Here is a 23,631-nt window from a genome sequence, read left to right on the forward strand (position 1 = left end):
AATAGGTGCTTACAACTTCCTTAAGCACTGTTCTTGGATGCTTGAATGTATTCTGCTGTGTGGGTGGTATTCTTAAAGTTTTGAAATTATGCTGCATGCTTTCATCTCCCATAGTACGCTATTTGCTATCAATTACAAGGTAAAAATGTTTTCATTCAGTAATTCAGAAATCTGCTAACCTTGTGAACTTTCTGAGGCCCATTACCAAAACATTTGTCTATCCAACAAGTGAAACTCAATGTTGAATGGCTTTTGGCGTGCTGGGTATGAGAAAAGCAAAGCATCTTCTATCCATTTTCTGTTCTTTAGAGAATTACCTTAAAAGAGAACATCAGGGTTCACACCTTGCATTTGTCGGTTTCCCATTCTGCTTACTGGGCATGGGTTCGCCTCCTTTGCAGAAAACATTTGATGAACTGCCTTGCTTTTGGATCAGTTTAGTTTTATTTTCATTACTTTTCCCTATAATTCGTTTATTGGATTCTGTATATTTAGAAAATGTTATTACTCTGTTATTCAAGCTAAAAAAATAGCTAATTTTTCTTTCCCAAATGAGTTGCTTGAAGCAAAGTACCTATGAATACATGGGTATTTTAATTCACTTACTAAATGTATACAGAGAAAATTTACAAGCAGCCTTTTTACCATTTTTTAAGTGTCTGCTGACTGTTGCATAAGCTAAATTATTTACAGTATGATGCCTTACAAAAGAGTAGCAGATTTGGGTTATTTACTTTCCTGATAAGAAAAAGGAATTGAAGTTGCTGTGATATGCTGCTTTGTTAATTTTATATTTGTTCCCTAGTGTGTAAAATCTTTTTAAAGAACTAACATGAGTATTGGCAGACTCTTTTGAAATGGTATGGAAGTGGTAAGATTAAACAAAACATGAAAAGATCTTAAATATATAAGTCAGCAAGTGCTTGATAAAAATAAAAGTGCTCAACAATAGAAAACCTTTAGATGCTTAATTTATTTGCTCTCTATTTGGGAATGGCCCCTGCACTCCATCTGGGAGTAGTTCTTGGGAGTTATGTTTTGAGTGATACCAAGCTGGGTATATTGAAACAGTGTGTTTGTACAGTATAATGAAAGTCATTGAAAATGGTCATGCTGAAGATTTCCCCTTAATGAGGAGATTAAAATCCATGGTGAGGTTGAAGAGTGAAATTTGCAGCTGTGTCGCTTGATGAGATCCTTTGCCTGGGACGTGTCAGTCCTTGCTGTTTGCAGATGTACGGAGTCTTCACAAGGTTTCGTTCTGCCCGTGCAGGTGCCATGGACCCGTCTGACACAGTGGCTCCCGTCATTGTCATCCCTCCACAGAATACCAGCGTTGTAGCAGGGAGCAGCGAAATCACGCTGGAGTGTGTGGCAAATGCAAGGTATTGTAAAAGCCACAGTGGGCTTGTAAGGAACTAATTTCAATGCACTGAGGAGGACATGGGAAGTTGTGGGTTTTTTTTTATTATTTCAATGATTGAAGCAGAGTGCTTGCTCTTCAAAGTGACTTAATGTCCGACATTGCTCAATTAAACATTCTGATTTTCCTGGCCAAATAAGGATGTAGGCAGAGTTACTCTCCCACCTGTTACTTGCCCAGTAAGGAACAGTGTTGTTCAATCAGCGGACATTATCTTAAGGAAAAAGTTATGTTAAGGGTCAATAATATTGCACCTGTATTGCCTGTTGACATGAAAGGTGATATTGTTGAACAGTGTGTGTTTCCTGGTAAATAATTAGCAAGGATCTCCTATGAAATAATTTATTACAGATGCTCTAATTTTACAGTGATTATTGCTCAACTGTTCACAATGCACCATAATATAGAGTTCCCAGCATTGCTCCTGTGTTTCTGTCTGGTTGGCCTTGAATAGCGTTGAATTCCAGTGGAAGAAAGTAGTTGAGGTCTTCGGATGATAAGAAGACCAACTGATTCACTTTCCCCTCTGAGGGCAGAGATGTTCTTGATATGGTTAATATTATTTTGGTAATTGAGTTATAATGAAAGTGTTTCCCATGCAGCTGGTTCCCACAGCAGTATTTACTCTTTTTGCTTAGAGAAATCAAATTATTAGCACTTAAGTTCTATCGCTGTATCAATTAGCTGTACTTGCATAATGCCACTTGAGTAGTCTGTAGTCTTGATGTGTATAAGTTATATATGCATTTACTTCTTAATAGTGAGTGTCAGGGTTAGAGGAAGACTTGGAGAAGTTTTATAATCTATATATAACTGCAGACAAGATTATTCTGCAATATATATGTTTTATTGTTGTATTTTTATTTTGGTTTTTTTTTTTTTTTTTTAACCTCGTCAGACCTCTTGAGAAACTAATCATGACCTGGAAGAGAAATGGAGTAAAAATAACCAGAGGCATTAGCAGTTTTGGGCGACGACTCACTATCACCAACCCAATCTCTGCTGATGTGGGGATGTACTTCTGTGAAGCGAACCTGAGAGACAGCACAGAGGAACCAGCAAGAGCAAAAGCCTTCCTTTCTATAATGGGTAAGTCTCAAGGCAATGTGTTTTTTAGTAAAACAGGCTCTGGACTGCGGTATAATAGGAAATAAAATTGATATTTTAATATTTCATTGACCTTACATTTGAACCTTTCCTCAGAGAGCAGAACAAAGGAGGTGAAGGAGGGTTATCTTCCAAATTAATTCAGCTGTTCTTCCCCATGAATTTAAATTAATCAAATAGATTTTTTTTTTTTTTTCCCCTAAACACTGCTGTGATTCTGAATCTTCTGTAAAACTATACATTTAATCAGAATTCGGGGAAATACAGTAGTAAAATCCTTATTGGGCAGCTTCCATGTCTTGGCTTTTAGATGCATTAAATCCTGATTAACTCCCAACTTGCTTACGTCTAGTTTTAGTATGTCAAGTGCCTGTATTCCTGAAAGAAGCCTTTTAGGAGCACTTCTGTGCGTTGTCTGTTGCGAGTGCCAGTGGGGGGCCCAAGGACCTTCCTGAGTGCACAGGCAGGCAGACATCGTTACTGAGGTAACAAAAGGGAGAAGAAAATACCGTTAAAATCGGTGCTACGTGCTAGACCTTTGACTCCAAGGGAAACTTTGGGCTTAATATTTTTAAAGGACCACTGGTGCCCTTTCACTGCCTGTTTCCACCATCACCTCTGTGCTGGAGTTTTGCTGTCACAAGGAGGTTGTCATTTGGAAATGGTAGTTACTGTGCATGTCATATCCCAAGATAACGCAAATTAGCACACTGCACATAGCATAGAGTTCTTTAGGACTTTTAGAATAAAAGAGATGTTTTAGAACAGAGACATTTAGATGTTTTAAGCCAGAGCTGATTGTGTAAAGCCTAGTTTTTATGTAACAAACCCAGTAATAACTGTGCAAGTGTCCTGGAGTGGTTATTGCTCTGGCAATGATACAAGTCTCAGCGATGATCAGAATTCATGCACATGCATTTCTTCAGTGCATTGCAGCAGGAACTCAGCACGCAATTCTCTATACTCTTTTAGCCTTCTGAAAATACAATTTTAAAGGCTGCTGTATGGTCTCTGTTCTACTGAAGCAATTTATAGTAGTTCATGCTAAATGAGAAAACAGCTCTTCTCTCTACAAAGCTCTATTCCAGGTTCATTTGTAGCACTGTGTCTCTTATTATATTTATTACCTACTGGATGAAGTTTGGTTCCAGTCTTTTTCTTTGTACTCTGTTTCTTAGAAATATTACCTCGTGGCTTCCCTTCCGTTTAAGGAGTAGAGACAGATTTCACTTATTTATGTTTTTTTTTTGTTTAAACTCTTCCGTATTCAGAAGATTTTCTTGTAGCTAGATTAATTTTGCTGCTATGCTGTCAGATCCAGCCTAATGCAATCCTTAAAGCAGCCTCTCAGTTAATGTAAAAATTTTTAAATACAGTTACAATAAAACTGAGAAACTATCATTGGGGAATCATATTAAACTAGCAGTGCTGCCGTTCTTTAGTAGCTTATCTGCTGTCTTATTTTTAAATGTTTTATTTATTTCTTATCCAGTTTTAGGGGGCTGTCAGGGAATGCAGTTATGAAAAGGCCTGTAGATAAGAACAAGCAGATGAAAGAAAGCAGAAACAAATTGGTTACCAATTACTTTTATTTCCTTCTGATGGAACAAGACACTTCAGTTGCAGATGTTTACTCAATGTGTCAGCAAAGCCTGATAGATTTCTTTATTTATGAGTTTCTTGAGCTGGAGGATGGTTCTCTAATTCTAAACAGGAAGCCAAATCAAAGGATTAGTAGTTAATGCATAACTTATATTCAGCCTTAGAATTCTTGGATGGATCTGGCCATCATTTAATTAGTCAAGGGATGGGTTCTAGGAGGAAAGTGCAGACAGGATTCAAATCTAAGGATTTTTGCAGTGTATCCCTCATAGTCTATTGGAGTAGTACTTACAGAGAATGAAGTATGCTTGTCCACTTGCATGCATAAAATATTTGTAGTGTGTACATGTTGATAGTGACTTGATAATGAGCTGTACTTCTTGGGAGAATAACACAGTGTGGACTTAATAAGGGGTCTTGACTAACAGAAAATGGAAATTGTGCTAAGAGAAGAGGTTTGTTTTCAAAATGATTGGGATAAATCAAATACAGACCCTTAATAGTATGGTAATAAGAGCTTTTGTGGATTGATAGAGAAAAACATTTTGCCATTAACTGGTAGATAGGGGTAGTGATAAAAAGATGTATCAAAGATATCACAAATATTGACTTAATCAAAGCTTTTTTTACAAATACATCAGTCCTTGCCTCTCCCAGCTAAGGGAAGTCACACAATTTGAGTGTGGGCTCAGATGGTGGCAAGAGCTTTATTTGAAGGCAGTGGAACTTAGTACAAAGGCATGTACTCAGTTCAAATTATTATTTGTGACCTACAATATTATCTCCGCAGTTTTTTTCTGAATATTTCTGAGAGTACATCTTGGTTTGTAAATTAAAATCACAACAATATTTGAAAAATCTGAATCTCTAATAAAGTAGTACTGCATAAGCAAGAAGAAAATCCTCTAGTCTTGTGCTGTGCTGCAGTTTTCTTCTGAATGTGGCAAAGAGCTTTCTGACATCTTCATATTGTTCCAGCAAAGATAAACTGAGGTGGTTCCAAACCTTGGTTTTATTAGCTGCAGTTGTTATAAATTTTTAAAGGGTAGCATGTTCCTGAGTTGGCAGAGTAACAGTTTGGGAGATTTGTTGCAGATTAGATAAGAGCACATTTGTTTTATCACTAACAGTTTGAAGATTAAGTAATTTAAGGAGTCTTCTCATGAACAAACCAATTTGAAAACTGAGCTAGTCTTAAATTCTTTCGCTCCAGTTCTGCAAGTTCTGTTAGCGACAAATTGCAATAGTCATTTTTTAAGTGATTGTTTTATGGGAAATTACGAATTTTAGGAGCTTAAGAAAATGAGGAATGAAACCCTTCCACTACATGAAATCCGTACTGCTCTTTAAATTAGATGCAGTCAGAAAGTAAAATCTGAACAAAGTGAGGAGAAAAACAATTAGAAAGGATGGCCTCGTATGGCGAGGTGTTGTACGGAACAGAGTGTTGAAGCCCTGTTGGCCTGTCCAAAGGAATAGGATGGAAGAAAGCAGAATCACAGTAGAGGGCTTCCCTTCTTTTTGGAGCAGTTTTGTGCCCAAAAAACTACACTAATAGCCGTATTATTCTCATCTTGGTGTTTCCAAGGGAGAATTTTTACATCCCAGCTGGATAGATTTCTTTCTGAAAATAGTACAATAAGGGAGTATTGTAGGTCTGTCTCTCTCTTAAAGGCTACCCTGGTTCCCATCAGGTACAAAGGGTACAGCTTCATGGGATCGTGGGATTCAGGAACACATCAGAAAAACTAAAATGTTAGTATGGAGGGGCCCACCTGACTAGGCTCTGAGGTGAGCTATAGGGCTATTACTCCTTCACTGTACTTCTCCAGGAGTGTCAAGAAGCAGAAGGGCCTTCTTTGCACATTGCCACTGTTCATGAATTTGCATTGAATGTGTATATAACTGCCAGAATAGAAGTTATTTTCCTCTGTAGCTAGCCACCTCAATACCTTGTGCTCAGATCTCTGGAAACAATAGCTCTCGCGGCTCTAGCTTAGACACTTTGAATCACTATAAACGATGTCTTGAAAGCAGAAGAAAGAATATTTTCATGATGATTGTGTTCGTATGCTTAAGAAAAAGACCATGATGACTGCATTCATGTACTGTGCATAAGAAAAGAATAAGAATTTTCAGGAAAACTATAATATAAAATGTCTTTGGACTTACCTAAACTTCATTTTGGGCTCAAAGCAGAGAAATGTTGACAATTTTTGATTTGGCAAGCCTCAGAGGTTCTTGAGATGGTCACAGACATGTCGCCTTAGCCCTAAACGCACGCAGGACCTGGACCACAGTGAAGTAATGGGACTTCTGGGAAGTGCAATTCTGTTGCTGACATTGAGGAGAAGTTTCCCCTTCTTTCAGTTCTGCAAACAGGAGATGTGTTCCCTGTGCTGTTAGAAGGTTTTAGAACACACAGACTGCAGCTTGCAGTAGTAGTAGTAGCAAGAAACTAAGAGTACCTTTTCATCTCTTTCTGTTTTAACCTGGTATTCATGCAAAGAAAAATCCTGCTTCAAGGAACCTGTTATACCTGCATACACAGTGTGGTTTCTCTCCCAGTGTGGAGAGTCTGATCTACTGTCTGGAGTTGCAGACTTTGTACCTACAAGGGACTCTCAAGTTTCCAGTTCCCCTTTTTTTACAGGTGTCCTGGTTTTGCGGGTTTAAAATTAATAGAATCACTTTTCTGTTCCATTTTGTTTCAGTTTGTGGCCAGCTGTGGGGTGGTGATCAAGGCCATTAGCAGTGAAAGCCAGGGCAGCTGCCCCAGGCTGGCCCACAGGTGTATTCTATAAAATTAATGTCAGGTTCACTATAAATGGGAAAACTTGCTGGGGATGGGTAGGGCTCTTTGCTCTGCTCTCTTCTCCACTCTCTCTTTCTTTTTCTCCTCAACAATTGCCATCCCTGGAGAGACTTGCCACCACCCTGTGAGCTAAGTATAATTTTGTGTCTTTTGTATTAGCATTGATATTGATTTCCTTATTTTATGAAATCTGTTTAAATTTTAACCCACAAGTCTCCCTCCTTTTCCCAATTCCCTTTCTTGGTTGGGGAAGGGACATTGGGTGATAGAACAACAGGTTATTGTTTAGTCCTGGGTGCGGGCTAAGCAGAGACAACAGGATATTCACCAAATAAATTAGTTGATGGTAATGCTAGAGAAAGGCTTCCATGTTTAAGGCTTAATTTTCCTCTTAAATATACAGGCCCGAATTCCTGAGTGATGAAGGAATTTGAGCTTTGGAGGAGCCCCTGGGGCTTTCTCTGTTCTTTCTGACTTTCATGTGTGTATTTAGGATTAGGTCACATATCTCCAATGCAGCTTGAAGGGTATGTGATGGATGCTGACTGTTATCTTTTGAATGTTAAAATCAGTGACCATGTAACTCTGTGTGTGGGAAGTTAGAACAGTAACAAATTTTGCAGGCTCCCAAGGGCTTTGGAGAGAGGCTATCTTTTCAATGATGTCTGTAGTGCAAAAAAACCCTGAAACCCTCAACTATTAAAAGCATGCATTTATATTCAAATATTCATTTTCCCCTTTGCTTGTTCTTGACCTTTTAGTTAAGATCAGTCAAACACCAATACAATATCCGAACAATACAGTATCTCTTTCTTTCAGTCTAATATGAGCTGTGACCCCTCTCATTACATTGCATTGCCAGCAGGGTGAACTCGGTGTAATGGGTCCTTTCCTATTTTAACTATTGTGATTCTATAATTTCAAAAGAAATTAAATGTTTGACCTGATACCAACAGACTACTGTAATTCCTAGAAATTGCTATGTCTGGGGGCTTGTGTCTGGCATGTTATAAAGTTTGGAAGACACTGTAATTTCACCACACAAATTTCACCACATGACTGTTGCCTACAACAATAAATGTTCAAATTCATACTGTGTGATTCAAAACAAGCCTTATAAATATGCAGTGTAGTCATGTATACAGACAGACAGAATGCCCCTTCAGAATGCCATCTGACCCCTATATATATTGCTGCATTGTTATGGCCTCTTTCTGATAGTTATTCACTGCGCAGAGTATAGCACCCAAACTGAGATACCCTGAATTTTTCACTTGCAATTTATGCTGGGCCTACAGGCCCTCAGACCCACACCTGATGTGCAGGTGATACATCTGACTCATCTGAAAAGCTGGGAGCCTAGATTGTGGTTGTCTGGCAGCTGTAACTAGGACTATTTCTTCTGCAGCCTGAGTTCTGTAGAAGCCGTAGACCCTCACTGCAAAGAACCTTTTGACCATCCATGTTCCTAGCGTAAGACACATGCATGTGGAAAAGCAGCACAGCTTGTATGGAAATCACTGTTTCATTTCCCTCAAACCCCTAAGAGTGTACCTACACCAATATTGCTGTGATTCTGTCATAGTTTAAATCACCAAGACTAGTTTTGCATGTGTTTTTACATGCAATTTAGAGTTGGGATGCCACAGCACTGTTGTCCGTGTGGTATTCTAGATCTTCCAGAATTCCCTGATGAATTATTCTTGTCTTCCTATCCAGGCTTATCTCTAACTCCAGGCACCAGAAGCAGGTAGTTAACAATCAGTAAATTGTAGAGTTGCTTCTAGAAGGCTTTCTATATCTGTGCTTATCATGCAAGAATAAGATCTGACCCCTCTGTGGGGTCAGATGGGTCAGAGGCAACCCCTCAGTTGTTGTCTCAGCCTCTCGACCCCTCTATGTCAATTGTAGCATTTGGCAGGGCTTCCAGCTGCTGGAATGGCTGTGAGAATTGAGTTCAGCAGGCTTTAGTGTAAGGAAAAAGGTGGGTCTGGGCTTGATGAAGACTGGAAATCATATCTGTTGGCACACCTACACCCTGAAAGTCCTCTAGGAGTTGCCTGTGGCCTTTAGATTGCATCTTTCTGCTGCTCCTGCTCTTTTTCTGTCTTATCTGTTCCTGTTTCTTCCTCCTGCTTTCAAAAAAAAGCTGATGTGAATCTTCCTTTTGTAACATCACAGTCCAATTTGCTAAGTGATGGTTGTCACTGACTTCAAGTTCCTTGTCAGGTAATTCATTGATACCTGCTCACCTAAGCATCTCTTAAGTTTCTTCGAGGGTGGCATAACAGCCTGTATGGGATTTAAAGGAAGGAGCACAGCTTGTAGGATAGGATTTTGGGAGAGGCACTGGGAAAGCAGACTGTATAAATATGCCAAATGTAACTGCAGAAACCGTATGCAATGGTAGTACAAAAGCAGTGGTCATGGAACCACTAGCATCTTTGAGGTTGCATTAAGTGCTTTGCAGCAGGACTGCAGGCCCAAGTTGAAGATAAATCTGCAAATTTATCACTGGTGTGTGAATATGTTGCTGATCTAGGAGAAAGCTCAAGAGCTGGCAGCTGAAGTTTGCCAAGTTTAGAAATTGGCCCGTTAAGGTCAGAGTGCCTTATAAAAGGGAGGGTGGAAGATGTGCAGTCAGGAATTCCCTAAAAGGAGGAAAATACACTGGAACCTCACTGACTGAAGAGACATCCATAGAAGCAGCCTAAAGTTAGAAGTGAGTGTCTGGATGTGGGCGTATGCGTCTGGATACTGTCTTGGTTCTGTGCTGCTTTGGCCACCTTTCCCCTTTTCCTTCTCTCACAATGAAATTAAATTGCCATAGAACAAAAGATTCAAATTTTATTTTGAGAGATGGGCAGAAGGGCTCTTACCTGTGTGTCCACAGACAGATACGTAGGTAAGTAAGGACACTATGATAAAAGTTTGGAAATTAGAAAGATAAAATTCTGGAAAGTAGAGCACAAGGAAAACATGAGACAAGGCTTGGAGGATGGCATGAGAAGAAAGAGTGTACTCAGAGTTAAAACAGGGACTTAGATGAATTGCAGAGGACTCAGCAACTTAGTTGATCAAACATGTCAAACACAGTGTGCCATCAGTGAATTTCAATTAAACGTTCGGCTTTTCAATTTGTTGTTTAGATTAACGCATGAGATCATATGCAATAAATCACAACTTATTATGCATGTTTATGAATAGCTTTATATTTAGGCAGTGAGGATCAATAATGTTAACACATGTATATTATTAGAATATAATAAATCAAATAGCTTGTTTTATTGGTTTTGCTGTGTAAATGAGTATTCCAGGCTATTTTGCAACTTCACCTCCTCCTCTGCACAGGATTTTGAAGACTAGTATTGATTGACTTTATTTGGAATGAATACAGAATTGTAATATCCATTGGTGCTCAAATAAGACCCCAGTTCTGTACACTCAAGCAAGTATTTTATTGTAGTTAGGGGGAAGGAGTGCTGGGAAAGGGGGTTTTACGTTCTAATCAGGTGCTTCGAGATGTGTCCCTGCTGGCACGTCACGTCATCCCTGGGAAATGATAGCAACACTTGCTATACTACAGGTGGTAGCAGGAGAAATAAGATTTTGCAGGATAAAATCATGTGATTTTGTTTTTATTTATGGAAATACTAATGTCCTATCAATAATACAAATTGCACGTCTGGTTTTCAGACATGGCTAGTGAGAAGATTTAAGAGAAGGTCAGATCAGATGACCTTGGATCTTGTTGTAGCTTACTACATTTTTTCCAACATACTTGATTTCCTTAAAATGAAAATACAGGTAACTTGTTCTCATAAGCTACTTATATTGTCTTGTCTGTAGTTTCTAAAACTTACCAGTGAGTTTGTCTACGCTGCAGTAGAACTCTGGTTATAATCAAATAAAATGCTTCTAAAAACAGTACTCGGATGATAATTGCATTGAACAGACTATGACAGTTTTTAGTTACCATGATAATTACTGCAACCTTAATGCCTGTGGGACTTTGACATGATGCTCTTCAATTTTATGCTGCATAGAAGAAAGAGTTACATGACAGCATACTCTACAATTTCTGGAATCTTGTCTTTGTTTAATTAAATGTCTAATATCTTTTCTTTAGTCCTAATGATAAAGTATGGATTTCCATGATTATTACTATAACTTCAATTAAAGCATTAAATCTGTTTGCTTTCAAGAAATAAAACAGTTGAGAAGAATTTTTTTTAATTATGCTGCCCTTATCCTCTGATGTTGGTCCTCTGACATGTTATGGCACTTTACTTGACATGCTTCATGCTTTCATGAGGTGGAATTTAGTTTAGATACTGAAGCAAACTATCCTATAAAATACTATGTTGTAAATATAAACCTTTATAAACCTCTTGGGAGGGCCCTTCTGAACGAAGAATTAAAATGTTCCATAATTCAGACCTATAAAATGAAAAGTAGCCGCTGCTCTGAGTATTAATTTGCAGTGCAAACCCCTAAATCTTACCTTACATTGACTTGGCTCTTTAGAATTCATACTCAGCATAGCAAAAAAATTGTTGGCATTTCTATGATGGTTTTACTATCAAAAAAAGCACCTCCAAATAGAGACAAACTTAGACAAGCTAGTCTGTCTGTAATGCACTGTATTAAATGCAATGTGTGTGGAGAGATTACATGATGAATATCTTTAAATCAACATCTGTTTTTCACTTTGCTGTGGCTTTGTTTGTTTACTTGTTTTCTTTTCCCCCTTCTAAAGAACCACCATATTTTACGGCTGAGCCTGAGCGCGTGATGTTGGCTGAAGTGGAGAAAGACGTGGATGTCCTGTGCCAAGCGATGGGTGAGTGTGCAGACGTGTTCGAACTCGGATGAAAGATGCATGTATATCCTGTACTGCAGAAAACATCTTATATCAACAGTTAATGTTTTGAGGCCTCTGCATTATTGCTAGCTATCACAGATCCATGTACAAGGTAGAGGGATGCACTTTGTCCTTGGAAAACTGGGCAGTCCTTGTAGCTTAGTTTAGTTTAGAGATGAGTAATGCCAGCACGTTCATGTTTGTCTCTTGGGCAGGGCAACTCCTGCACCTTTCTGGTAGCCTGCCTTTGCTTCATAGCTGTTGCTGTATAACAGACATTAGTGTCTTGAGCCAGAAAATTAGCTGAGGTGAAAGTATGTCTTTGGAACCCATCATTTGCAATGCAAACAGTCAGTATTTTCAACAATTCCAATGTCCTTTTTTCTAACAATTACAGAACTTTTATACTGAATGGGAATGTCAGTAACTCTGACATTTAAGTGTATTAAGAATTCTGCAGGAGGTCTATTACAAGCAGTTTTTAATTGGCAGGTGCTTTAATAACATAAAAGGCTTCAAATGTTTATAATTCCACCTAAACCAAAATGGTTTTTAAGATTTAGTTCCAGAGAATTAGAAGCACTACCTATTTTAGCACTCTAGAAAGATAGGAGGCATCATAGTCTTGTGATCAGAGCAGGTTTGTCTATGTCACCAAATCGCTACATGACTCTGGAAAGCGACTGAACTTTTTGTTGTCTCGTTTTCCCTGATGCTGAGTTTAACAAGCAATGCACATAAAAATCCCATGAGATCCTTAGGTGAAAAGTACACAACCTTGATTAAAAAAAAGACCCAAACCTAACTAACAGCTTGTTTGGATGGGTTCTTTCTCCAGATCAGAGCCAATAAGGATATTCTTTATTGCGTGATTATATTATATCCACTATGACTGAAGCATTTTCTTATGCTCTGTGTCGGAAAGAGTCAATACTGCTTTTCTAGAGAAAAGCTTTGCAAATATGTTAATGTGATAAGCGAGCATGTGTGTAAGGGTGCCTCAGCTGATTTAGAATTTCAGAAGCCCTTGATGAGGTCTCTTACCAAAACACTTATAGAAATGAAGCTACAGGTTGTAAGAGACAAGGTCTTGTTAATTAATAGCTTTTTAAACAAAACACATCAGGACCTGCAGTCAGTGGAGTTCCCCGGGAATCTCTGCTGGAACCTGTGCTGTTCAACATGCTCATAAATGCCCTGGAAAAGAGAGTGAATAGTAAGATGATAATATTTGCTGATCATATAAAATTATTCAAGATAATTTGAGTCAACATTAAAGTCAACATTAAAACTGACCGCAAAAGAATCGCAGAAGGTTCTGATGATTTGAAGTGACTGGACAATAAACTGGCAGATTAAATTATTGACAGAGATGAAATTACCTATTACTATGCAGAACAGGTATGTCTTCTGAAAATCAGTGCAGTGCCAAGCTGTGGTTAAAAATGGTGGGTACCGGGAAGAAAGGAATAAAGAAAACAGTAAGAGAATGCCACTATGAATCCATTGGGCAGCACCCCCGTCTCAAGTATTCCACGCAATTCTAATCACTCTATTGGAGAGAGGGATGTAGAAAAACTAGAAAAGATACAAAAAAGTAGGAATAGTATAATTAGGGGTCTACCATGGTTTTTGAATAGTGAAAAATTAAATTGACTGGAACACTTTGTGAAAGAGATGACTGAAGGGCGGGTGCCATATGGGAAGGAGAGTAGGAGAGGATGATTCTGTATTGCTTTAGCGCAAGAGGTAGAGGAGGCACCCAGCTAAACTTCCAGGTTGGAGATGTATAATAAAGGAAAGACAGTATTTTTTCCGAAAATATAAACTGTGGAGATCATTGGTTCAGGCAATAGTTAAGATCAGAAATAAAAATTATTTAGAAAAACAAACAAAATTTATGGAAGAAAAATCCAGTAAGGCATATTAAACACAGCTGTGTGTATGCAACCTCTGGCTCAGGAAATAGCTAAAGCACAGATTACTGGAGCTGAGAAGGTGGAAATAGCATTTTGTCCTTGGGCTGTTCTTGCATTTTGTGCCTGAGCATTCAAGAAGGCAAATTCAAAGGAAGGAGAAGTGACTAAATAGACATTTATTCTGGCCATGTGCCACCAACTTTGTTTCAGCGTGTGGTATGACAAACATTTCAGCTTTTATTTATTGGAGAAGATTTTTCAAGTAGCAGAATTAAAACTAAATGTTGCATCATTAGAGAAATTGAGTTAAGAAAATATTCTGAGATTTTTTTGAAAAGTGTTTAAATCCTACGCAACTATTTGATGAATCTCTGGGCTACCTTACTGTCACTGAAAAAAAAACTATCTGCTGTCTGAAATATTTTTCATGTATTACAAACAAACAAAAAAAAAAAAAAAAAAAACCTGGAGGAATCAGGGACAGAAGAGCTTGACTTCTAACTCATGCTTCTACTCTTCCTTTGAGCAGTTCATCTCCCCAGGGGATTAATAGGGCACTCATAACCATTGTCAGTAGATGAGGTGTTACTGGAGATATGGGAACCCTGACTAGAGAAAATAATTTATTTCTGCTGAACTCTCCTGGTGCACATCTGATTTGCTGATGAATGTGGTGCAGGAGCATGGAAACCTGTCTTCATGTGGATTATTTTGCTGAGTATCTATAACACAGACTTGTAAGGGGCAGGTACCAGTAACAGAGGAGTTTTGATCCATTATTACACAAATCTGGCAATTGCTGGTGTTTAAAAAGAGGGTAAATGAAGGTTGCTGTCTCCCTGCTCCGAGCTAGGAGCTAGAATAAAGCATAGGGGAACTGCAAAGCTGGCCTGTACCTTTGCTACAAATAGGAAGACAGATTTTATTTCCCCCAGCCCCATCAAGTTCTGTGCACAAAGCCCATTTGCCAAGTCTTGGTGCACTTTGAATGTGTGAGAGACACATTAATTTCACAGTATAAGCAGAGATTAACTGTAAATAAAATTGCAACTTGCACAGACTAGCTTTATACTTCCCTGTAATGGAGTTTCAGTGTATCAGACTGCGCAGTAACCATGCTCTGCTGTATATCTCAGCAGTTGCTGATGCTGCCTGCATTTTCAGTGGGTTTCCTTTAAACGCTTTTTCTTATTTGCTTATGGAAAGTTTAGAGCTGCAGGCAGTGGTGGTGGTGTCTAGGGAGTGCAGTTAATTGGACTTTAGTTCTACCTGCTAGGACAAGTAGGTAGAAAGATGCTTTTGGGATTCCCCAGTAGCCCACTGGGATCTAGAGAAGGCTGTACAAAATAAACAAGAAAAATGACACAGTGAATATTTTGAGTCTTTTATCCAAGTTCTCAAGTTAAATGTGGCAAAGAGTCAAGCACCTGTTTCACAGATGGGGAAACTGAGGCTCAGATCCCATAAATTATTTGCCCAAGGTTACAGAGACAGTGGCAAAGCCAGAACCAGAGTCTCAGTTTCCTGCCTTCCCTTCTCCTCCATAACACTAGATTAATTTGTCTGTGAAAAATGAATAGTGCTGCATACATGCTGAGAAATAAGCTTATTTTATTTATTATTACTAGTGTTTTAGGCCACTCTGTAATCTCTCAAACAGTAAGGTAGGACTGATACTGCTTGGAAAGGTATAGTCCAAAAGGGCTTTAAAGTGTTTTCTTCTGTTCACAATTTTTTCACTAGAAGTGTTTAGAAAGGAAAAGAAGCAAAATTCCTTTGGGGATGTGGGGAGAGGAAGGTCTGTGAGGTAGGAGAGGGAGAGAAGAAAGGAAGCTGGTTTTAACCATTTTTATAGCCAAAGAGGTAGTAAAATTATAAAAGAAAATGTGTACAACTTGGAAGACAAATCTCTGTGGGAAGATCACTAAAGCCCAAATGAATGCTGCTGGCAGGCATCAGAGTGCTTAGATAAGATCCCATTATTCAGACTCATAACTTTGAGTAGAGGAAGATATCTGTAACCAAAATGTAGAAAAATAGAGATGGTAATATTGTTTGTCAGCTGAGTTGGTGACAGGAAGGTGTATCTCACAGTGATTATAGGATTAGAAGGTTTGCTAATACTGTTAGTAGAATAGGATTTATGGAATGACACCAGTGTTAAAGGTTTGAGTGTACTGAATGCAGGATTTCATTATTTCCTAGGTGCCTATCAAGTCTAATGTGTGGGAAAATGGAGTTGCTATTATTTAAACTTGAAATCATTTCCAGGCTTCTCAGCATCAGGAGAACTATTCCATTTTGCATCATCTGTTTCTTCATTACTCAGTGATAATTTGTATTTGCCTAGGAGGATTTTCAAGAGATGAATAACGCTCTCACCGAGAATTCTGAACATTGAAATTTATGCTAATTTTGTATATGGGCTGTTGTATGAAACTTAAATTATGCCTATTGCAAGCTACCACACTTCGTCTATTCTCTATCAGACAATGCACTCTACATAGTGGATTTCTTCCAGAGATGATTACCTTCTAGATTATGAGTACATTTTATTTTATCAGCAGACCAAAAGCATCAGAGGTGATTGCAGTAAATGAGACGTGTTTATAAAAGTAACAGCAGCAGTTGAATGTTGTTTTTCAATCGTTCCATACATTGTTTGTACGTTCTCTCCAGGAGTTAATATAGCTTTTGTCTGTGTAAAGAGAGTAAGTACATTGAGAGAAGATATGAATGGAAGTTTAATACAGTCGTATTTAACTTTGAGATTTTTAGAATTATAATGATGATAATATGGATCTTCCCGTAGTGCTTTCGCTCTGAGAACCTTAAGTCATTGCCAACATTGCAGTGAAATTCCTTGTCTGCCGATGCTGAATTCATCGGTGACATCCCATCCTTAATGCTTCTATGACACCCTGCTTTTCTCTGTTTGGGCAAATTTCACTCACCCATGAATTTAAGTCCACAGTTCCTTACCCTATTACAAGGGAATGTGAAGGTCTGAGGTTTTAAGTGATGTGTGTTGAAAAATAGCTACCGATTATGAAAATGTCATGTTTGAGGCTGAGATAACTGAAATCACTTGAAACCCTTGTGATCCTGTGATTATCCAATCACATAATAAACCACCTGCTTCACTTCAGATCCCTGCATCGGGCCCTCAGTATTTGATCAGTGAGGGATTTCTGGGTTATAAAGATAAAACGTTGTCTGATATGAGGAGTGGGATGGGAACATCTGTGTATGACTGTTCTAGGCCCCTGATGTCTCTCAAAGAAAAGAGAATCGTACACTGTTTGTATATACTAAATTTACAGCCACTTCATCCCAGCTGACTGGGATATGACTGCAGCAAAAATACACATGAAATAACTGTGTCAGGGTTTGTAGAACATGCACATGAAAGAAAATGGGAATAAACGGGACTGTAAGTCATACCTAGGGTAGGATTTTTGTTTCTCCTAATGTCTGTATTTTTCAAATAACAGATGAAGCTTGAGAATTAATAAAAATAATAATTTAAATCTATCCCATTGTTGGCAACATGCTGTTTGTACATTAGCTCAAACTAAGCTGCCAAATCAGGACACTAATACAGCCATGTGAGCACTTCATTTTTTATATGTAATTTGCCATTTCGTTTTTATTTTGACATCTTAGCTACAGCTGGAATCTTATTTGGGATGGAGCAGTCTTACAGACTTGCTGCATTGCCACACTGCTGCTGTTTAAGTAGCGTGATTCTGACTTTCAACGTGAAATTGCTGTAAATCTTATTTTGTAGTAGCATGAAATATGATTGGGTGAAGAAAGTAATTTGATAACATGTTTTCTCAACATTCCCCCTTTCACTGTTTGCTGGTTTTATTCCCACATGTTCTGCAGTGTATTATTACCATTGATAATGTAAGATGCAGCCTCCATTTATCAAAAACAGCTTGTAAAAATATAAATAATTGGTGGGGAAGGATGGGAAACCAGGGATATGACCATAACAGTGCCATGTATTTTGACTACCTAAAACGTGTTGTGCGAGAACTAATAGCGAAATTCTTCTTTCTTTTATAGGTGTTCCCATTCCCACCCTGGTCTGGTATAAGGACTCTGTTCCCCTCAGCAAGCTGGAAAACCCTCGCTACAAAGTACTGCTGAGTGGCGGGCTGCGGATCCACACGCTGCGGCCTGAGGACGCTGGAATCTTCCAGTGTTTTGCTAGTAATAAAGCTGGGGAGATACAGACGTACACCTACCTGGATGTGACTAGTGAGTAAGGAGCCATGATCTGAGACTGATGAGTTCTCTTGTCATTTCTATAGGTGACCCTACATCCATCAGATTTCTCCACTGCTCTGTACTTGTTTAGTTTGACTCCCAGAACCTTGATTTTCACAAGTGTAGCTGCCCTAGCCATAAGGTACCCCAAAATGCCCTCAGTGGCCTGAACACAACCTTCTGAAGCCTGTAGAAAAACTTCCTGTGCTATTAGGGGCTGGAGGTGAACTCTCCTATTTCATGCAACAAAAGGAGAACTTACTGAAAAAGAAAACAAAGGTTAATTTTTAAATACTTTTAGCTTTATTTTATAATAAATACTTAAATAATTTAGTTCTACTCTAATGTAATTCTGTACTGAATTTGAGCTACTGCTTCATGATTGTGCACGGTATCATTTTCTCTGTCTCTTGCCTACAACTACATTTAGTAGGAGAAAGAAAGAAAGTTCAAGTTAAATGTCTTTTTTTTTTGGCCAAAAAGTCTGATTAAATGGTTCTGTTAATGAAAAACGCTCTTCTCTATAGAGTAATTACAAATCCTAGTAGTCTCTTTTAAAAGCGATTATTAACAGGCATTTCTGTAATACTGTAACTCCTCTTCAGGAAGCTGATTTGTAGCCCAAGAGCAGTTTACACATACTGACCAGAAAAAGGCCATACTGGCCTCAGAAAACAGATCAGCCCCAGTTCAATATATATCTAGGAAACTGCAGGAAAAAAATGTAATAAAATGCAGCTGGGGGAAAATAAGAGAGAAAGAAACTTAGAAAATGTCTTGGATGAGACTCAGATTCTAAATTCTTTTGGCTGACATTTAAGTTTCAAAGTTAATGCCTTTCTCAAGTTGCTTTTCTTCTTAAAGAACTCTGTTATGAAGATGAAAGAAAATAGTTTTGTTTATCTAGATTTCTCAACTTCCCCCCAAACACTCATTTTGAGCTTTATCTTCCTTTATCTATAAGCCATCTTACTTGTACATGTACGAGCACTGATAGATTTTTATTTTCCATGTAGGTAATAAACTGAATTAGACAATTCCTAGGAGATGAATAGTGAAAGGTTACAGTCACTGCTGAAAGGTTTTCATGTATTATTGTCATGTCCTTCTCCATGATCAGCTCTATAAAAGTGGATGTAAAGTAGTCCATGATGATAGGTAAAGGATCTTTCTCATAGCTGATGCATTGAGTTTTTTAAATTTTTTATTCTAGACATTAAACCAGCGTTTATACAGCCTCCAGAGGATACCACTGTCACAGAGGGAATGACCGCAGTGCTGACCTGTGAAGTTTCGGGGGCTCCAAAACCTGCCATCTCATGGAAGAAAGGTAGCCAGTTATTAAGTTGTTGTGGACAAGCTGTAATCCATGTTTTCGTGTCCATTCCCATTATAGAGATTCTGTAGATCCATTTAGTGCATATATCTTCATTTTGCCATGGTTCTGTGAGCAGAGGGTTTGTTGTGGGGGCTGTTGTGAGCCAGTGGCCTGGACAGGCTGTAATAGCCTTTTGGAAGAGCGAGAATTGCACTGCTTAATCCGTGCAGTCTATGTGACACTAATCATGCTGTTTTTCCCCCTCTGTGTTTCAGGAAACCAGATCTTAGCCAGTGGCTCCGTTCAGATTCCTCGGTTCATCCTTCTTGAATCTGGAGGGCTCCAGATAACACCCGTTTTCCTTCAGGATGCCGGCAATTATACTTGCTGTGCAGTCAACTCTGAAGGAGCTCTGAATGCTTTTGTGATGCTGACAGTGTGGAGTAAGGATAATGCTTTGTTTAAAGTCTAACTTTAATCAAGTATTAATCAGGTTTTGTTGTATGCTCAGGAAATTTTCATAAGTAATTATGCTTTTCGAGTTAATAGAGATACTTGTATGATTTAATAGGAATAATGTATCTATTTTAGGAAACCTATCACAAATACGCTTTTTGTTTGTAAAATTATGCATATAAACTTTTATATTTTGTGAAAAGAAGTGTATTTAAATAGAGCTTCAATCACAATTACAATTTTACTCAGGTTTTGCCTTGGCGAATCTCGCATTGCAAATCAGACCTTTTAGCTTGTAGATTCAGCTATTTGCAGTTGGTTTCTGCCTCCAGGAGTCTGCAGGCAGTATAGACCAGCCCAGGCTGTTACTAAGGCTGTGGCTACAGTTAGAATGATTTTCCTCACACCTTTGTATTTCTTTCTGGCCCTGGGCACTGTTGGAAGCCAATGCAAAGTACGGCAGACTTCTGCTACTCTCTCACGCTACAGATTGACATGGCGCAGGGCAACCCATGAAATGATTTTGTCCTTCACCATTTGCCCTTCATCTCTGTTTTTCTTATTTCCTCTGTTGGGCTAGAGAGTCTGATCCAACAGATTCACCCGTGTTACTCCTAAGTGGGTTAAATATAAGTGTAATGTGTTTTTTGCTGCTAAAGGTAGAAAATAATGATCCCTGAGCTGAGACTAAAAATAATTAAAAACAATGAAGATGATGATAAATACAGAAATGTTGTGGCCCTCTCTCCTTTCCTGGGCTTGAAGTACTGATTATGCTGCTGATGTGTGGTGCATATTTGACATTTGTTAATCCCAAAACTGTGCCAGTTAAATCAGCATTTTGCCTTTTGAATTTGGGAATACCTGAAAACAATACTGACGCTAAATGTAATGTACTTGTGTCGTATGTCCATCATATTTATATCTTATTGACACTATAGAGTCGGTATACATATCAGGATGTTGTAAATGGAATGATATCCAGGTGTACGGATCAAGTAAAGGAGATCCTTCCTATTAATTCTCAAAGGCATGGTTCTTATATGCATTAAAGATAGTTCCTGTTCATTGTACTGCGCTGGAGGGGGAAAAGAAAGTGGATATAACCTGATCTTTGTGTAGCAACAGCACCATTATAAAGCTAGAAGGCATATGTAAGTACATCAGGAGTAATGCTAAAAATTCCATGCTATTAGAGTTAGCTTTTGATTTTGCTGATGATTCCTTCTTGTGCACATACAAGATACCTCAGTAGACGCTGATTATCTCTGTAGGGATTTGGGACTGATTAATATTATCCACATATCTTCTATACTCATCCTAGTTGTCTACCTGCTTCAGCTGATGCTATCTGCTGCTGCTACTGTGTGTTAGGCGTAATAGAGATCTTTCACACCAGATCTGGTTGCTGTAGTTACAGCAATTATTGTGTTCTCAGTCTCCAGGAGGTGCTTGAATAGAGATGTTTTGAAACATTTGAGTAAACAGCATATCTTTCTTATATGGAAAATTCAGACTAACAGAAACTTCTCCTTCTTCAACCTCTTTCCTGCATTTGATGACTTGTAGGATGCCATTGAAGTTTTCTCTTTCTGGATGTTTTTCTAGTCTATTCTTCTTTGCACAGATTTTCTTTTTGTTTTTGTTTCCACTGCTCCAAACAGTGTGACTTGTTTCCTGACTAAATGTGTGTTTGGATTCATTCATAAAGCATTACAAACATACTTGCTACCTTTGACTTTAGGGAGTTGCCATAGATGCTTACCACAAGAGAAGTGAGAGTTAGTACAGCTTTAGTGCTCTTCCTACTCAGATCCCTGCGACTCGGACTCATGCCCTCTGCTGCTTTTACTTCTCTGCATCCCACAGCGTACCACGTCTTCTTGACACAATGACATTAGAGGGAGGGGAGCCTTCACAGCAAAGACTTGAAGAGGAATGGCCTACTTGCTTTGAATGACAAATGTTCAGTTGCCTGCTCTCTGAGTGAATACCCAAGTCAAAATGCTGTAATTTCACCTGAACTATGGCTCGTGTTCCTTTCAGATCGCACTTTCATTGTTCACCCTCCCGAGGATAGCACTGTGATCAAAGGCACCACAGCCACTCTGCGATGTGAAGTGACTCATGATCCTAGAATTTCAATCAGGTTGGTGGTGTTAGTTCTTGTTTGTGTGGTTTATCCAAGCTTAATTTTATAAGCTATATGAATAGCATTAGGTGAAAAGTTTCAGGACCCCAGATTTTAATGTCAGACCCCTGATTACTGTGTTATAAGGTTGTACGCTGTATCATTAATCATATAAATCCCATCTTCCATTTCAGCCTTATGTATTATTTACAATGAACTATGTTCCACTTCATGACTTCAATATAGCCTTCCATGATTTTACTGTCAAGGTTAATACACTATCAATAAAACCAACTTGTCAGAAGCTGATACTTAATGAGAGTAAAAACCAAAGAGAAGGAATAGGATTTCAGAAGTGTTTACACTGGGGTGTATGAAAGCAGCACAAGAGATGCCCATGTTCTTGGAAACAACTCAATAACTAGGGGCTATATTCTGCTTTAACTGTGTAAAGGAAAACAAAATTTGTCTGAACTATTAAAAATTGCGCTAGATCATTTAGAGGAAGCTCACCATTTTAAAATAAATTTACCATGAAAATTCATGTCATCTGAAAGCAACGCAAATGAAAGAAAATGCAAGGAACAACTTGGAGGGTGCTAGAACAGTAAACTGCAGGAAGAACTTCAGAAAGAGAAATACAGGTGTAAAAATTTCATGTAGAGATACTTAGTTGTAAGACCATGAGCAATACACACGTGTCTGGAATTTGGTACGTGTGTGTTTTAACAGATGAGCTCTAGTTAACCTTGTCACAGCAGTTTAAGATGTTGCTGATTATGGTAGTCTAAGGTTATTACAGTCTTAGCAGAGATGGGCCAGCACCTCAGCTATTAACTTCAGAGTATGATGTTCTAATTTAAAATGCTGAAAAGGTAGACTTTAGGACTTGGAAACTAGTACTTCACCTTTTCCATGTAAAATATAAAGTATTGTTTATAAAATACATAGTAGCTTGGATGCAATTACATTTCTTATTCTGATCACTGATGTAAAACTAAAATTTGTAAAAGGCACTGTTCCTGAAAGTAACTGTAGGGGCCTGTCATTTTAACATGTGATTACAGAAGCTAATATCTTACAGCACAGTTCAAATAAACCTATTTTGAATTTCTTGTGAGTAATTATTAACTAAAGCATTGTCTTACTCTAGGTATGTTTGGAAGAAGGACAGTGTTGTAATAAATCCATCCAGCAGTGCCAGGATCACAGTAGAGAAAGATGGAACCCTCCTCATCAGCCAGACATGGTCAGGTGACATTGGAGACTATACCTGTGAGGTCATTTCTTTTGGAGGAAACGACTCCAGAATGGCTCGACTAGAAGTGATGTGAGTATTCCATCTTGAAGTTGTGCTGTGCTTGGTTTCAGATACCCTTGGGCATTTTTCTAGCATTTCTTTCTAGGAGATCAGGGGAGTCTATAAGTTTGATTCTTGGTGTGGGGTTTTTTTTTTAGGGGAAATTAAGCCTGGCTTATTCCTAATTAAATTGCCTTGAGATGTACTCCCTTTTGCATGCTGCCATGCTGCTTGGAATTCCAAGTAACTGGAGCCTTGGAAGTTACTTCCAAGTAACTGTATCTCTCTGAATCACCATGTGTACGTGTCCATCTGGTTGGATGATTGAGCTCGAGGGATACGATTAAGAGGTTGTAGTCCACCTGAAGCCAGTAACAAGTGGACTGCCCCAGGGGAATCTAACTGGACGTGTCCTGTT

At 38.5% G+C, this 23,631-nt stretch overlaps 1 protein-coding gene across 1 annotated transcript in view; it reads left to right on the forward strand.

Annotated features, from left to right (window-relative positions):
- SDK1 (sidekick cell adhesion molecule 1) overlaps window positions 1-23,631 on the forward strand; it is a 394,034-nt gene that overhangs the window by 232,671 nt on the left and 137,732 nt on the right. Inside the window, exons 6-13 of the mRNA XM_068422403.1 lie at window positions 1,274-1,385; window positions 2,322-2,512; window positions 11,707-11,790; window positions 17,805-17,999; window positions 19,222-19,338; window positions 19,602-19,769; window positions 21,829-21,931; window positions 23,067-23,243. Of these exons, the coding sequence (XP_068278504.1) occupies window positions 1,274-1,385; window positions 2,322-2,512; window positions 11,707-11,790; window positions 17,805-17,999; window positions 19,222-19,338; window positions 19,602-19,769; window positions 21,829-21,931; window positions 23,067-23,243 (1,147 nt within the window). The remainder of the gene's footprint in view (window positions 1-1,273; window positions 1,386-2,321; window positions 2,513-11,706; window positions 11,791-17,804; window positions 18,000-19,221; window positions 19,339-19,601; window positions 19,770-21,828; window positions 21,932-23,066; window positions 23,244-23,631) is intronic.

The sequence above is a fragment of the Nyctibius grandis genome, chromosome Z (assembly GCF_013368605.1).
Source record: "Nyctibius grandis isolate bNycGra1 chromosome Z, bNycGra1.pri, whole genome shotgun sequence".
Lineage (NCBI taxonomy): Eukaryota > Metazoa > Chordata > Aves > Nyctibiiformes > Nyctibiidae > Nyctibius > Nyctibius grandis.